At 41.7% G+C, this 16,058-nt stretch overlaps 1 protein-coding gene across 7 annotated transcripts in view; it reads right to left on the reverse strand.

The window, feature by feature from the left end:
- PRKG1 (protein kinase cGMP-dependent 1) overlaps positions 1-16,058 on the reverse strand; it is a 1,267,967-nt gene that overhangs the window by 40,615 nt on the left and 1,211,294 nt on the right. For 6 of the 7 annotated variants that reach the window (XM_086679490.1, XM_086679489.1, XM_086679491.1 and 3 more), the window contains one exon: positions 8,780-8,876. In XM_086679490.1, coding sequence (XP_086535616.1) covers positions 8,780-8,876 — 97 coding nt within the window. Of the gene's footprint in view, positions 1-8,779; positions 8,877-8,977; positions 9,605-16,058 lie in introns of those variants that run through there. The other variant, XM_086679495.1, reaches the window with a different exon arrangement.

The following is a 16,058-nucleotide window of genomic DNA, read 5'->3' on the forward strand; positions in this document are numbered from 1 at the left end:
CATCTCCAGTGAAGGGTTAACATCCAAAGTACATAAAGAACTTCTGCAACTCAACACCGAAAACCAGTCGGATTAAAAAATAGAGAATTCAAACGTTTTTCAAAAGAAGACACACGGTGCCCAACAGACACATGAAAAGATGCCCAACATCACTCATCAGCAGGGAAAAACAAATCAAAACCACAGTGAGGTATCACCTCCCACCTGTCAGAATGGCTGGTATCACAAATGGGAAACAACAGGTGTTGGTGAGGATGTAGGGAAAAAGGAACCCTCACGCACTGTTGGTGGGAATGCAAATTGGTACAGCCACTGTGGAAAACAGTATGGCGGTCCCTCAAAAGATTAAAAACAGATATATAATCCAATAAAGAGTTCCACTACTGGGTATTTACCCAAAGTGCACAGAAACGCTTCTTCAAAAAGATACATGCACCCCTATGTTTATTGTGGCATCACTTACAAGAGCCAAGATATGGAAGCAGCCCAAGCGTTCATCGACAGAGGAATGGATAAAGAGGATGTGGCGTGTGTATAGATGCTCGCGCGTGCACACACACGCACACACAGGAATATTACTCAGCCATAGAAAAGAATGGGGTCTTGTTATTTCCTACACCAGGAATGAACCTAGGGTGCATTATGCTAAATGAAATAAGTCAGAGAAAGACAAATAGCATATGGTTAAACTTAAATCTAAGAATAAAAACAAGCAAACAACAATAGCAACACAGACTCTTAAATACAGAGAACGAATTGGCTGCCAGAGGGGAGGTGGGTAGAGAGATGAGCGAAAAAAAAATTACTTTCCCTCATCAAATTATCAAATATTTTCTCTCCCCAACCAATATTCCATATCTGTGCCTAATCTCATGCATATGTATTGAGTAGTGCTGCAAGTTTTCAAACTTGCCTACACGTTTCTAAATTGATCACTAAAATATGTCACATAATTCAACTTACTCTAATACTTAAAGCACACTTATAACCTCAAATTTCACATAGATGGAGCTGAAACTCACAAGTTGACACTTCAATTTCTTTCCTTTATTGACTCTGTGAAGCTTTAAAATGAGTGGATATGAAACAGAATCACATATTGCAAAATTCAATTCTCTGAGATGTGATCAGCTTAATTCATGAAAATGTTTGTGTTCTCGTCATACTTTTGAGACACAGGGCATAAGTAATGTCATAATGTTTCTGTTACATACTGGAAGAATCTTCATCAGAAGGTTTATAATTGGATCTTCATATCTTGATAAATGTTATACTTGAACGTCACCCTTTCTGATATTAAATAAATAGGGTGACTCCTTCCTCGTTTTTACACTTGAAACTTTTCACAAGATTTTGCATAAATATAATACATTTCAAATGTAGTTAAGCCAGTTTGACATATATTTAGTATTTTTTTGCTCATGCTAACTTAATTTACGGAAACCAGTCCCGTTAAACATTTAAACCACTCTGTCCAAATGGAGGTAGAATTGGAGCCACGGTCACACAGCGGCTCCCTTTGGTTGAGCTTATTTTGATTCCTTTTGGGTCTTGATGGTCTCTCTGCTCTTACCATGAACTTGTAAGGCTGGCTGGCGTCAGGGGCTAAGAACCAAGCCATCCGACCCCCAGAAGCTCCTGATCTCAGAGCTCAATACTCAAGCTAGAATGTTGTATATGTAAATGACAACGGGGGATATTAAGACGAGGGACAAGAATGAATTGGCAATAAATTAAATGTGTACAGTTGACGAACTACACTGAAACATGCAGAATGACTATTTCCTGTTTCTTCCCCACAAAACAAGATCAACCATTTCATTTTAAAGGCCTGGCTATTTTCAACATTACTAACATAGACAAAGGGAGGGTTTTTCCTTCTCATGAATGGGATTCCTCTTGGACAGTGTTGATGTGAAATTGTCAGGGACACACACTACATCTTGGCACAAAGCAAACTACCTTATTCAGAAGAGACATGATGATGTTTACTTTGGCAGTGGCCCCACCTAAAAATAGCCTGTCGAGTCACGTTATAGCATATTCTTTTATTCACAGGTGGTAGCTGAGAGCTGAGTCTGTGTTTTATATGTTTTCAGTACTTGACCTCATGCCCCAAAAATGCCCAGTGCTTTCACATCTAACCTCCTTTCAGAACAGAACACAGCGACCCCCCAACTGAAGGGCTACGGGCACCTCTTACCGCTTCCTTCACACACCCCCTGAGCGAGTCTGCCACTCGCTTCTGTGGCCTGTGAAGACACGTGGCCCTCTGTGTTGTAACCTTTGCCTCGAATGGCCTTTTCCCCAGCTGCTCCCTTAAAGCCCAACCTAGTCCCTAAGCCCTGGCTTCAGTCTTTGTTTTCTTGTGGCCTCTTCTACGCAATCAGCTCCAAATGGTCTCCCACTTTCTGAAACACCGAGAACCTTTCTGCATAATTTAGAAGTTAATACAATACTAAAGGATGTCATATGTTACTTTTTATACGTGTTACTCTTACTTTCTTTTTTATGAGAAGGGAGAAATGTATCACACTAAATCACGTGTGTCCATTTATATCCTTTTGAAGAATAAATCTACCATGCGGAGGGCCTCTTTCATAATAAACCGACTCGAGTACTGGCGAGGGAAAAGCATTAAAATGAGGCAGGCTGGGAGTTGTCAAGGAGTGGAGAGTCCGCGCTCACTCGGGGTCACAGAGGGCAGGAGGGTTTCCCCAGGCATCCTCTGCACTAAATCACCGTGGCCACAAGTGGCAATGCCACCCGGCGATCCCACAGCTATTCTATTTCACTGCCGTGTGGCTTGGCAGTCAGGAAGCTCTCGAAATGTTTTCGTCTTACGTGGGGTTTCCCTTTGGAGTTAAGCTGTTCGCCTTTCGTAACGATGAAACAGAACTCTGCTGACAGAGCAACGGATTTATCGCCTAATTTCTTGCTTAATCATCCGTTCGTTTTGCCTTGGTGGACACAGCCCTCCAGGCCTGGCCCGGAGCCACGCAGCTGGCAAAAAGGCCACAAGAGTGCCACGGATCCTTATGGCCCTGTGACCTGTGTGGGGTGTGGCCTGTGACTTCTGCCACATTGCCCCCTCCTGTGCTGGGTCACAGAACAGAGGAGAGGTGACCTGTGTGGTCCACTTGGCAAGAGCCAGGCCCCCATTAGGCCCGGTCAGGGTTCCGTGGTTTAAGAAGGCTGCGGAGACACTGGATAGGATTCAGCGGATGGCACCTGAAACTATTTCCCGTCGAGAGGTTAAGAGCTGGCCCTTTACAACCGAGAAGACAGATAAGCGCAAGAGACTTGGGGCATGTGAAGGCTCAGCGTGAGCAAGACTGGAAATCGTGTCCCGCCTCCACTCATGACCGGTCCCAAAGTAAGGAGCATTCGAGGTTGGGGGGAGGATTTGATAGACACTATTACTGGGGTCATTTGAAGACCTCAGGCTCTTTCTTATGGCTGAGAAACGTTTGTACTGTCGGGACTCGGCAGAGCAAGGGAGGAAAAAAGAGTAAAATTATTCCCTTCCCTTCTCTTCCTGTGGGTATAGCTGGGAATGATAAACAGCTATCATTAGCATATTTTAATAATAATTTAACAGCAGTAACATCGCACCACTTACTGACCTAGGATGTGCGACGCTATGTGGGGGCGTTAACTCGTTTAGTCTTTGTGACCTTGGGTGGCTCAAAGCCTACTATTATCCTCATTTTGGAGATGGCGAAACTGAGGCTCGGAAGCTAGTGACTCCTGAGCAAATGGCAGAGCATACACAGCTGCTAAAATCTGAATCCAGAAGGTCTGATTCCGGAGCTCTAGCTTTTGCTACTACATTATAATGTCTGATTTTGTCGTCACCATTGTTTCTGCAGAGACATTTTAACCGCTGAAGTAAGAACAGCAAAAGATTCGGAGAAGGAAGAGCCTCTGAAGGTTTGACAGAAGCAGATGTGAACAGTGGGTGATCACAGCGTCTGTTCCACATTTATGTCTATTACAGGTTCTAGAATTCAAGAAGACATCTTTCTTCTTTTCAAAACGAAGGTGGATACGTGACAACATTGGTTCAATCGCATTGCGGTGGCTGCTGTTGGTGTTATAATTGAGAAGCCAGAAGGACAGAAAAAACCTCAAGTTAAAAACCAAATAGGTAGCTCTGGGCCGTAACAGCAGCCCTTTCACTGACTGCGGGGTCCTAGGCTCCTTCTATGCATTAATCCTGACTTCCTTCTGGTAAAAGCAGATCATGCCTCATAAAGGTAAAATTAGATACTGGATGTGGGCCAGTTTGAAGATCACAAAGCAGCGTTCAAATGAAAGGCTTACTTTAGTAAGGAAGTAATGTTCGTTAAAAAACATCACTAATATCAGTTTGTCGATCAACTACCCTGCAGTTGTTGCATTTTATAAGAGTGTACTGGAAAGCTTCAGGGTCTTCACGTAGAGGCGCTAACTCTCCTGTCTTACAAATGCCACTTCCTCCAAGATGTCTTGCTCTCCCAAGCACCAACCACAGGCTGCTCCATACTTTGATTATTGGATTATTTATTCGTTTCCATGACTGTCCTTCCCAGTAAACAGAGTCCCTAGAGGCAATGGCTATTTTACTTCACACTGTGTATGTCCCAGCAGACAACCCGCTGCATAAATATGGAATAAATGATATAGACAGAAAACAATCCAAGAAGACAGAGATTACATCTTCCATGTCTGCGTCCATTTTCTCCACTTTTGGAGGCTCTGGATTGTTGCATACAAAGATTAAATATCTACTATCCAGAGCAACCACATCAGCATGGCCAGGTTCCAAAATCCAAATCTATTCTGAAAAGCCAGCAGCCCTCTGACAAGAGGAAAAGTAGAGGAAATCAGGAACGTGACCATAGAGCAACAGAGCTAATTTTCATTTGTGACTGTAAATTCATTCTCCTTGTTTTGCAGTCATGCCTGGTAAATTAAGAGGATTACCAAGGTATCTTCCAGCAGAGCTTCCTGCTTTAATGAGTAAATCATCTATAAAAAAGCAGGGTTCTTTTGCTGAAAGTACTTATAAATGGAATGTGGTCTTCTGGAAGATAAACAGGCAGCACTGAACAAATGAGAAGGCCCATTCTTCAAAAAAAAAAAAAAAAAAATGGTCAGAAAATGTGGTTTCTGCTAGATAACAGAAAGGAAAGCAGTATGGATGGCTTCCCAAAGGTAATAGCTGTGAACGGACACGTCTGATATTCAACTCATTAAAATCAGTTACGCTAAAGGTATTTATGAAATAGACTTAATAGCTTTAGAACAGAATTCTCATGCATATAAGACAGTTTCTTCAAGCTTCTGACCTCATCACTGAACAAATAGCTGAGTTCTGTTTTGTGGCAAAATTACGTTCTCCTCTACAAACACTGGCAGTCAACTATTTAGCAATTCTCCTGCCGGAAATATCCTCCTGCATCTAAACTCACCTAAATTGATGTAAAAAATAAAAATGAAGAAATGCTAAGAAGGCTCTGAAGAGCGTCACTATGCAAAATAACACAAACCTAATCCGTGTGTCAAATAAGAAAACTCCTAACTTAGTTCTACCGGGAAATGGCGTTCAAAAACTCAAATTTAATTCTTTACACTCAACCTAAGAGTTTACATTCTTACAATCTATACCTGGGAAAATTTTTAAAAATATTATTATGAAATTAAAGTGTAATGTGGTATATTTTTTATCTTGTTATTTACCTGATCAACATCATTGCTGAACTAAGGATTGGTAGGTTCAAGATATCCACTTTATACACTTGGTACAGTACTGAGCACATACGTACGTGACATGAATCCATGTGAAGGTGCTATCGCTTACCCTTTTTGCTCTATGAGAGTGATAGAATTTTCTTGCATACGTCATTCTCAGGAGAGAGTGGAGAGTTCTATCATCACAGCAGAACTGGGCTCTGCCTTCTCCTCCTCTGAACTATGAATGGTGTGGGTACTGCTCGAAAGATTCACTACTGTCTCCTGAGCCATGGTTCACGGTGATTCACCACACGCTAGGACCACAGTACGTGTAATTACAGTCAGAGTGTTGAGGCCACACTCCTCAAATTCTGGCTTCACTGAGTATGTGTAAAAAATGAAAAATCACAGCGAAGAATATGTTCCACACACAATAACTAGTATTACCAGGCAGGGAGGAGGCAGTGGATGGTAGGGCAACAGGGATCACCTGCAAGGCCAGGCCACACTGAACAGTCAAGACAGTCTGGGTATTCAGATGCTCCTACGGTATTTTTGGGGGGAAGTGCAAAATGACACAAGATCGTCATGTCGCTTCAGAGGTTAAAAACATGTGCCTCTTTTGTAATATATGTGGTTGTGCCTCGGGGCCTATTAGGGATTTATCATTTACGGGCATATCTAATGTTTTTATAAACTGGGCTCCAACTCAAATTAATTCCTGAGGTTATGGCGTTCATTAGCCTATAAACATCTGTGTAGAAGAGTAAAATGTAATTATCCAGGAGGAGAAGAAAATTAGACTGAACTACACTTGACTGTCTCTCCTGGGATACATATTGTGTGTGTGTGTGTGTGTGTGTACCATCTCTAATTTTCTGGTTAGTTGTGCTTCCTCAAACATTTTTGACGGAGCTTTCTAGAGGTTTTCTATTGTCAGCTTGGCATTCAATTGTTTAGCATAAAGTGGGTTTCAGTGTCTATGAACAATTTTCAGTATTTGAAACATCCTAAGTAAACTCCTATATTTCCTAAAATATCTCACTGGTAACTTAAGGTCCCCAACTTGAAATTCTCAGACCTCCAGGAGGCCACACATTTGTAATGTAAATGTTAACGAAAACAACAATTTGTCCACGGTCTTTGAAAAAATATATTTAAGAAACTACAAGTCAGAAAATCAAATTCTAGGAATTCTGTCCTTTATAGTGCCTCATTCAAAAAGGGGTTGAGACATGCGCAGCTCAGTAAATAAACACACCAGACCATAAGCTCTTCCTGGCAGGGAGCTCTACCCCCTGACCTGTTTATACGTCCCAACACCCCCAGTAAAATAGAACACCGGTAATAAATCTTCACTAGCTCTACGAACAGTTATATTTCGTCGCAAAATCAAAGTTCTTGAAAAAAGAAAACTAAGACCACGTTAACTGGCAGAATTCAGAAAAACAAGTTTTCCCGGGCCCTTAATTTGTATTCCTGTAACCTAAAATCTCACTATGAATCAGCAGTCAAATCAGAAGCCGTATAACTATGGTGTCTCCAACCAGTGTTAACGGAAGCATAGCGCAAGTTCAATGAAATACACTATGGTTCCAAAGTTGTCTTGTCTAATGTTTAGGTAAATACCATTTTTTCCTGCCTGTCAAAGCCAGAAATCCCAACTACGGCACAAATGGACAAACATCGGAGACAGCACTGGCTCAGTCTACTTTGATGGAAGGGGATTTCTAGTCCCCTGATGGCAACAGGAACTGTTTACTGCACTCTACAGGGAGTTCCTAACATACTGTACTGGTTTCTGGTATCAGGGACGCCTCCATGCAGCAGGGAGGTGAAAATGAATCTGCCTCCCAAATAGGGTTTCTACCCACACAGTCTTGGAATGCAGCAACTCAGTCACCAGAATACATTTTTTTTCCAGTTTATGTTGTAATACATCAGTTCTTAAATGCGTATTTCAAAGGCACAACAGAGTACGCTTTCATTCGGTTCACGCCACATTCACTCAACGTGTTTAACGAACAACCTTGCACCAATGTGTCCTCATCACCCTGACACTTACCTGTATGACATGAATGGGTGTGAAATATTCAAACCGTGTTATCTAATATGATTATATTAAACACAGTCCCTATAACCTGACTAGGTGCTTGAAAATCCAGAATCACAGAATTACTACATCATTTATGTGATTTTTAAAGTCTTAAAGCACTGGTAAAGATCTTTAATCAGATAGATGATAAATAGAGGATAAATAGATTTGACTCATTTATTTCCTTCCTTAGTTGCGAACAGTGCTCACTCACTTAATCACGCACCCTAGCTACAATAATTAAAATGTAAATTTAAATTTTTTTTTTCAACGTTTATTTATTTTTGGGACAGAGAGAGATGGAGCATGAACGGGGGAGGGGCAGAGAGAGAGGGAGACACAGAATCGGAAACAGGTTCCAGGCTCTGAGCCATCAGCCCAGAGCCTGACGCGGGGCTCGAACTCCCGGACCGCGAGATCGTGACCTGGCTGAAGTCAGACACTTAACCGACTGCGCCACCCAGGCGCCCCTAAAATGTAAATTTAAATATACATAAAGGAAATGAAACATATATACGTGTTATATTATGTATATATCTATATATAACATATATACGTATATACGTATATGCGTATATACGTATATATGTGTGTGTGTGTACATGTGTTAGGGCACATGACTAAGTTGGTGAGCCCCGTTCAGAACTAAGGAAGTAGAGGCCAGAGAGTATCAGCTGGATAGAAAGCACTTTATGGCTCCTCGTTATGTTAACGTGTTTACCTCTCATTTCCTAGGAAGACGATTTTCTAAAGAAGTGGATTGATGATTTCACTGCTAGTCTACATCATATACAGCTCACGGTAACTGCTGGCTACTCGGACGGACTGACACGAAAGCGTATGGTCGCGATTCGGGAACGATCATACTTAACGAGGAGAGAGCAGAGCAGAGAGAGGTCTTAATCGAGGAGCACAGATACAGGAGGGAGAGGGGCTCTCAAGAGCACATAAAGAAGAGTCACCTACCAGCTCCACTCGTCCGAAGCCCCCGACTCCAAGGGTGTCGATGATGTTGAAGTCAGACAGCTTCAGGTTGGCGAAGAAAGCGGCTTCGGCTTCGTATCTGGATTTTTTGATGCGAAAAAACGGAAATTTCTTAGAGGTGCAAACACGAGAACCACACACGACCGCCCCGGGTTGACAGGCCTGTGGCACAGGGTTTACCTGCTCAGATTCCATCTTTGCTTTTAGAGTCTCTGTGTCCTCACCATCATAATGTTTTGGTCCCAGTGGTGCAAAGTAACCAAGATTTGCACTTGTGGGTCAGAGGAGAATGGGACCAGGTACCTGGTGCCTGCCAGTCATGTGACCGATAAATCCGATTACCAGACCAAAGTCACATCGCAGTGCTTTCCTGCGCGTCTTCCTGTGAGCACGGATGGCTGGGGCGGTTCTTTTTTGGTTTTGCTTGGGGATTTTTGGTTTTGCTGGGTTTGGTTTTGGCCGTCCCGCTGGGGGACGGCAGTTTCTCATTAGTCGCCCTTATCCACAGGCTGCCAGCGGCTCCCGTTAGTATCCACTGAAAGCGGCAAGATCACCGAGGTCCCTGGAGCGACATCACAGCCGGGGTTTATGAAAACAGATCCGAAAAGCTGAGGACGGGGGTGCGAATGTCCGAAACGGAGGGTTTCGGAAGCCCATTCACATTCCTAAAAAGTGTCCTCCTCCGTTTATGTGTACCCACGGCTTCTGAGCCGGGAGTCCCAGGGCCTTTATCTTTAGGAGAAGCGAGGGCTGTGCTCCCAAAGTCTAACTGTGCCCCGTGCTGATCTGACCCATGCGAGCGGCCAGGATAGGCTTCCCCTGACGAGACGCTCAAAATATCTTCTTGTCAGAGGCCCTACTATTTTTAGAAAGGGCAGGAAGGCGTAACAGTCATGTCATTAATGTCTCACTGATGTCAGGTCAGGGAGTGATACAGCTGTCTCAGTAATCAAGTATTTGCACAGCTATGCGTAACCCGTGACCTTCGGCCGGGCGGTCCCTGGCTCGGTCCACGCTATACATAGACATGATGATACACCTTTGGGACGGGGACACGGGCACTGCTCGTTTCTGTCAGGTTTTGGACACAGCCACCCGAAGGCGTGTTTGGCATCAAGCCGTGTAACACTTTAGCTCCTCCCTTGTAATCGAACACACATTAGACTCTCCACTTGGGAGGAAGGTGAGGTTTCTAGGTGACATTTTAACGTTCTCCAATCTACCGCCACAGTCCCAGATTCGAACAATTCTTGACAGACTCTCGAGACAACCTGGTTTTCACGACCGGCTGGTTACATGAACTCAGCTCCCTCTAATAAACCCCTATAGACGAGGCAGCTGGCCAATCCTGAGGGCATCTGTAGACTTCTCTCATTATCGACACAACCAGGAGATTAGCTTCACAGTTCAGGAGGTGGTTTACTAGAATGGACATAAGCAGCAAATGGGCATTTCTAGCATTCCAACGGGCCCACTACTTCTGGAAAATTAAAACTCCATCCCATTTAAAGGGCAGAGTTCACTTCAACAGGTGCTTTCCAAGGACATCTGTTGGGATCAGACCCTGTGACAGTTTCTATGTGGTCAAGCATTTCCTGGCGGGCCAGATAGTCAGATTCTTAAGGAGACTGTTTTTGAATAATATCCTATGTGCCTGCTGGATTGAGAAACTCAGATATGAAGAGGGTAAACTCAGGCTATTTTGATAACATTTTATATATTTACAGTGTGGTGTTCTCACAGCTCCTTAAGATACTTTTGGACTCTTACACTTGGGCTCTGTAAAGTTAGGCTGGTGACACATCTACGCATGTGAACTTCAGCCCTTTGTTGGAACCTCCTGGGCATACGTCAGGAACCATTTCATCTGAGTCCCACCACACACCGAGTGATTCTGAAATCTTTGCAAACAGGACCCAAATATCTGTATTTTTTTCAAGCTCCCTCAGCGATTCTGATTCACAGCAAGGGTAGAGGGTTATAGGTCCAACCGAGAAGCCTCAGGAACTGCAGAAACCATAGAAACATTTTGGGGTGGGTTAAAATGGTCCTGGGACATCAGTGGCTGCCTGATGAGTCTCAGGGGGATGTGTTCGTGCCAAGAGTGTTGGGGCCTCTCACAACGTGGTCTGGCCTCCTGCCCTTGGACCCTAGACCCTTTGAAATGACCACTAGTTCTGTAATGGCTAACACAGCTTGAAAAAAAAAAAAAAAAAGGCAATGTTGCTAAAACACACACACACACACACACACACACACACACACACACACGGAGAATGCAGAAGTCATAGGTGGCTATTTTGTGTTGAAATTTCTACAGCAAAATCCTCTTGACTTTATGCTTACTATTTGATTAATTATGGATGGTATTTTCATTAATGGGATGGACGTATTACATCTCATGTTAAATAGCAGATATTTTCTCTGTAGCCATCACAATCCACTTAAACATACACTGTTCCACACACTGTAAGCACAACTACCATTACATAAAATATTTCATGTTTTATTTTATTTATTTTTTTTTTAAATTTTTTTTTCAACGTTTATTTATTTTTGGGACAGAGAGAGACAGAGCATGAACGGGGGAGGGGCAGAGAGAGAGGGAGACACAGAATCGGAAACAGGCTCCAGGCTCCGAGCCATCAGCCCAGAGCCCAACGCGGGGCTCGAACTCCCGGACCGCGAGATCGTGACCTGGCTGAAGTCGGACACTTAACCGACTGCGCCACCCAGGCGCCCCAAATATTTCATGTTTTAATGAAAAGAGATTGGCAACACTGTCACTGTCATCATACTTTGTTCATCTTTGCTAATTACTTTGCCAATATTGCTTGGTGACTTGTTAAAATACTACCTAGTAGGGTGATTTTTATCTGGTGGTTGGTGAGATACATTTTGAGGGGCCTTTGGATAATATACTCCTGATGTTCTATTCCATTCTATTCATGCCAGGTTCTGATTCTCAGGGAGGCCAAACAAAGTGGGAATGCCATCACAGTGGTTTTTTTTTTTTTTTTCTTTCCCACCAAGGGAATATTAGTTGCTTAATATTCTATATGTATTTATTTTTCATTCAGATTACTCTTTATGGACAAGAGTTACATCTGCATCACAGAGACCCTGTCTACTTTTCTTTTTTGAATAACTTTTTGGATTAATAACTTCTTTTTTAATGTGGAAATCACCACTAGAAGGAACCCGTATAAGAAAGTTAAACTACAGATGACTTAGCTTCTTCAGGCAACTCCTCTTGCTCATAACTTGGAGAGACATTTTCATTCTTTCTTTTTACTCAGATTATCTGAAGATAATTTGAATCCATCAACTCTGTTCTGCTTGTTAATGAATTGGTAAAAGTTTTAGTGGGAAAGGAGACTAAATTGGTTAAATCAATGGTTGTTGTTCTATTAACTAAACTTCTTTTGCCTGAAGGAAGTCGGCGTAGAACCCAAGTTCTTAATGGGATACAGGTCCAAGGAACAAGGCCAAGCTTTGTGCAATTCATTTTTTTTTAATCATTAAAATTTTTTTTTTTTTAAATCTTTATTTCGGAGACAGAGAGAGAGACAGAGCAGGAGTGGGGAAGGGGCAGAGAGAGAGGGAGACACAGAATCTGAAGCAGGCTCCAGGTTCCTAGCTGTTACCACAGAGCCCGACGTGGGGCTCGAACTCACAAACTGTGAGATCATGACCTGAGCTGAAGTCAGTCGCTCAACCGACTGAGCCACCCACGCACCCCTGTGCAATTCTAAAATTCATCTGTGCCGTAGTGCTTATGAAAGGGACAACGGCCAGATGCTAGGGGGAAATTCATATCAGTAAGACACAAAGTTCTCCACGTTTAGTTGCTTAAAATCTACAAAGGTATACGAAGTCTCTTTTCTACTGGTTCTCAACTCAGGTTGAGAAACTATTTTTTCAAAAGGAGATTGTTAGCATTATTTTAGTATGGGGTGAAATCTATGGGTTCTCTTCTCAGAAAAGTGCAAATAGCGACATGTCTTTTTTGCATGTGTCAGGGAGCTTACAAAACCCTACAACACAAAAATAACTATACAATGAATTGTATATACAATAAGTTGTGTTGGGTGAAGGAGACAGAGATAACATATCATTTCTCAAACAGTCCTGACCATGTTCTTTAGCTGGGGCTCTGGGTGATTAGAATTCACAACTGCTAATCTGTACAGGGTACTCTTTAAATGGTGAAATACTAAACTTTTTCTTAAAAAAAAAAAAAAAAAAGAACTGATAACGAGGGACACAGTTGTCTACATGTTCACCTCTTCTTTTCATTTCTACCTATACACCAAGAAGTTCCAAAAACAATGAAAATGTAAAGCAGCAGGTGTAAAAATGATGAGACCAAGGCACAGAAGCACAGTCTAGAAACAGAACGGTCCGAGAAGAATCTCAACCTCTCTCTCTATATATAAAGCTACATACTTTTATGATATTATGTTCACTTTCCTTAGGAAATAGACAATAACCATCTTCATTTCTCCATCTCTTCTGGTATTACCAGCTTCCACAAAGCCATGGAGTAAGAATCCAGTGTCCCCCAGCATTTACCACATTTGTTTTCCCATTGTTGCCTTATATTCATGAATCAATCCTGTCATCATCTCAAAACAACAGAATTGGGTTCTACACCTTATGACTGACTGTCATTATGAAGAAGTAAATCAATCTCCCTCCTTCTCTCCTCCCTCTCTCCCTCTCTCTCCCTCTCCTTCCCTCCCTCCCTCCCTCTCTCTCTCTCTCTCTCTCTCTCTCTCTCTCTCTCTCTCTCTCTCTCAGAAACCACGTATGAGGATTCTACCCAGTACAAAAATGTATGGAATTTAAAATTTTGTCATCATCTTGTTATTAGAACAACAGTAATAGCTCAGCAGACAATATTATGTGCATTTTTAAAGTAAGCCTCTAGGATTCAAAGGAACATAACGATAGTTCTGGATGGGTTACAAAAGCCAGTAATTAAGAGCCTGCAGAACAAAAGGCTAATGTGGCCCTCTCTGCCTTAGCTCCACCCATCTATAACCCACATTGCTTCAGAAGTCTGCTCTAAGAGTCTCCAAGAAAAAACAAAGAAAGTCTTAGTGTCTTCGAATCCACATGCAAATTAGTTGCCAAGGCTTTGCCTGAGCTCAACGGCTATTGGGTATATTTTGTTTCTTGTTGAGTTTCATTTTCTTACATCTTGGGAAACCTATAAAAATGAAATGTTTCAGCAAACACCCAGACTCTCACCTAGGACTACGTTTCTCATTCCATAACTTCACTAGGTAAGATGAGATTCAATCAGACAGTGTCTACTTCGGCCTTAAAAATAACAGGAGAGCATCCTGGCATACCGACAAAAGTTAATGACTCGTGGTTCCAGCTCTGCCAATGACTTTGTATTTCCAAGACCTGATTTCTTCAACATTTAGGCCTTTCTAGGAGTATCAACCAATACACACTTAATAAGAGTGAATTTTATAGTGTGTCCGAATCTTTACTTAAATGTCCAGATACATGCCTAGGAATCATTTTTAAAAAAGATTTATGTGATCCAAGAGCATTGCAATCTATAAATACCTACAGAAATAATTAAAACGCTTTTAAAGAAGGTTTCAGATAAGAGAAGAACTTTCAGAAAGTGAGCCTTAAGCACAAACGTATACCTGGTCTATGGTATACCCAAGATATGATGCTGGTCGTCTACTCAATAAACACTTAATTTGGTGTGCAGAATTTAGGCAGAAATAGTTCCTGATTTCAGAAAGCTTGGTTCACTGAGTAATTTATAGGTCTGATAAAATAAATAGAAATTTAGCCAGAAAAGTCACTTTATAGAGAGAAAGTGGAATTGGAAACTGGACGAACAACATTGCACATTAAAATTTTTTTTTTAACGTTTATTTATTTTTGAGACAGAGAGAGACAGACCATGAACAGGGGAGGGGCAGAGAGAGAGGGAGACACAGAATCTGAAACAGGCTCCAGGCTCTGAGCGGTCAGCACACACACGGGGCTCCAACTCACGGACTGTGAGATCATGACCTGAGCCGAAGTCAGATGCTTAACTGACCGAGCCACCCAGGCACCCCGTACATTGCACATTTAAAATAAACGTGGTTTGAGCTTGTACTATAGTGCTATATTTGTATATGTAAAAACAGTTAGTAGGTACCTGTCCTTATTCCCCTGATTCTCAAATGTTTGGAGTTAAATAAGCTTAGCCACCCAAATAAAAAATGAATAGTCTTTCTTAAATCTATAATCAAGCCACCAATCATCTCTTATTAATTCAATTCTTTATTAAAAGTCTCCTTGATAAACTAAACTTTAAAAATGGAAAATATATTCCAATAATAAATATATATTGCCATGTTTTGACTTCATTAGAAAACAGACTGGGCCATTTTATAGCTTCAGGTTTGAACAGGGAGTTATTTCTTGTTGAAAGAATCATGTTTTTCAAATAACCATTTTACAAGAATCCCTGTCAACATAAGAAACCCTATTCCCAAAATTCTAAACAAAAGGGGTGTTTTCTCATGCATGTGGCCGTAAGGCATATAGGTAAGGTTGCTGGTAGAGTCAGTATTCCGTCAGCGGTAGAGGCAAAAACTTAAAAGAACTAAAAAATTTAAAAGTAATTTAATGAATATCAAGTATTTCATTATGTCAATTTTCTCCAGAAAGTGTAATCTTGTCTTCAGGGAATCTGAGATAACATTAGTTTGCTCTCTAGATTTCAAAAATTGTGGTTTTCAGGAACACAGACTTTTTTTTTTCTTTGAGTACTCTGGTCCTTAAATAGTTCCACTTATTTTTCAAACACATTTCCTTGAGGAGATACAGCCAACAGGAATACACAGGAAAATTGCATTTCTCATATCTGCTGCATAAGAAGAATGATAGTAATGCAAATAGTCTCTATTGAGGCTTTCTTGCAAGGACTCTAAATTTCTCTCATTTAATTTATCCTCCTCGATTCTCTGTGGAGATGGGATAACAAATATTTTTTACTTCTATTTGCCAGGGGGTGGACCAGTGGTTGATAAGTGGTTGGTGTCAGTAATTAAACAGCAGAAATAGGGCTAGAACCCTTGTGAGAGTCTCACATCAAGGCATATTTATACCCGCTCCAAAAAACTGAATTTCCTTTTAAACAAGATAATAGAGAATCGCCCAACCTTACAGATACTTTTATCTAAGAGTTTGACGATACTAACGGTGGTTCAAAATCTGGATCAACGTTATTGGG

This window comes from Puma concolor, chromosome D2, assembly GCF_028749965.1.
Source record: "Puma concolor isolate L17-30 chromosome D2, mPumCon1.1.hap2, whole genome shotgun sequence".
NCBI classification, from domain to species: domain Eukaryota; kingdom Metazoa; phylum Chordata; class Mammalia; order Carnivora; family Felidae; genus Puma; species Puma concolor.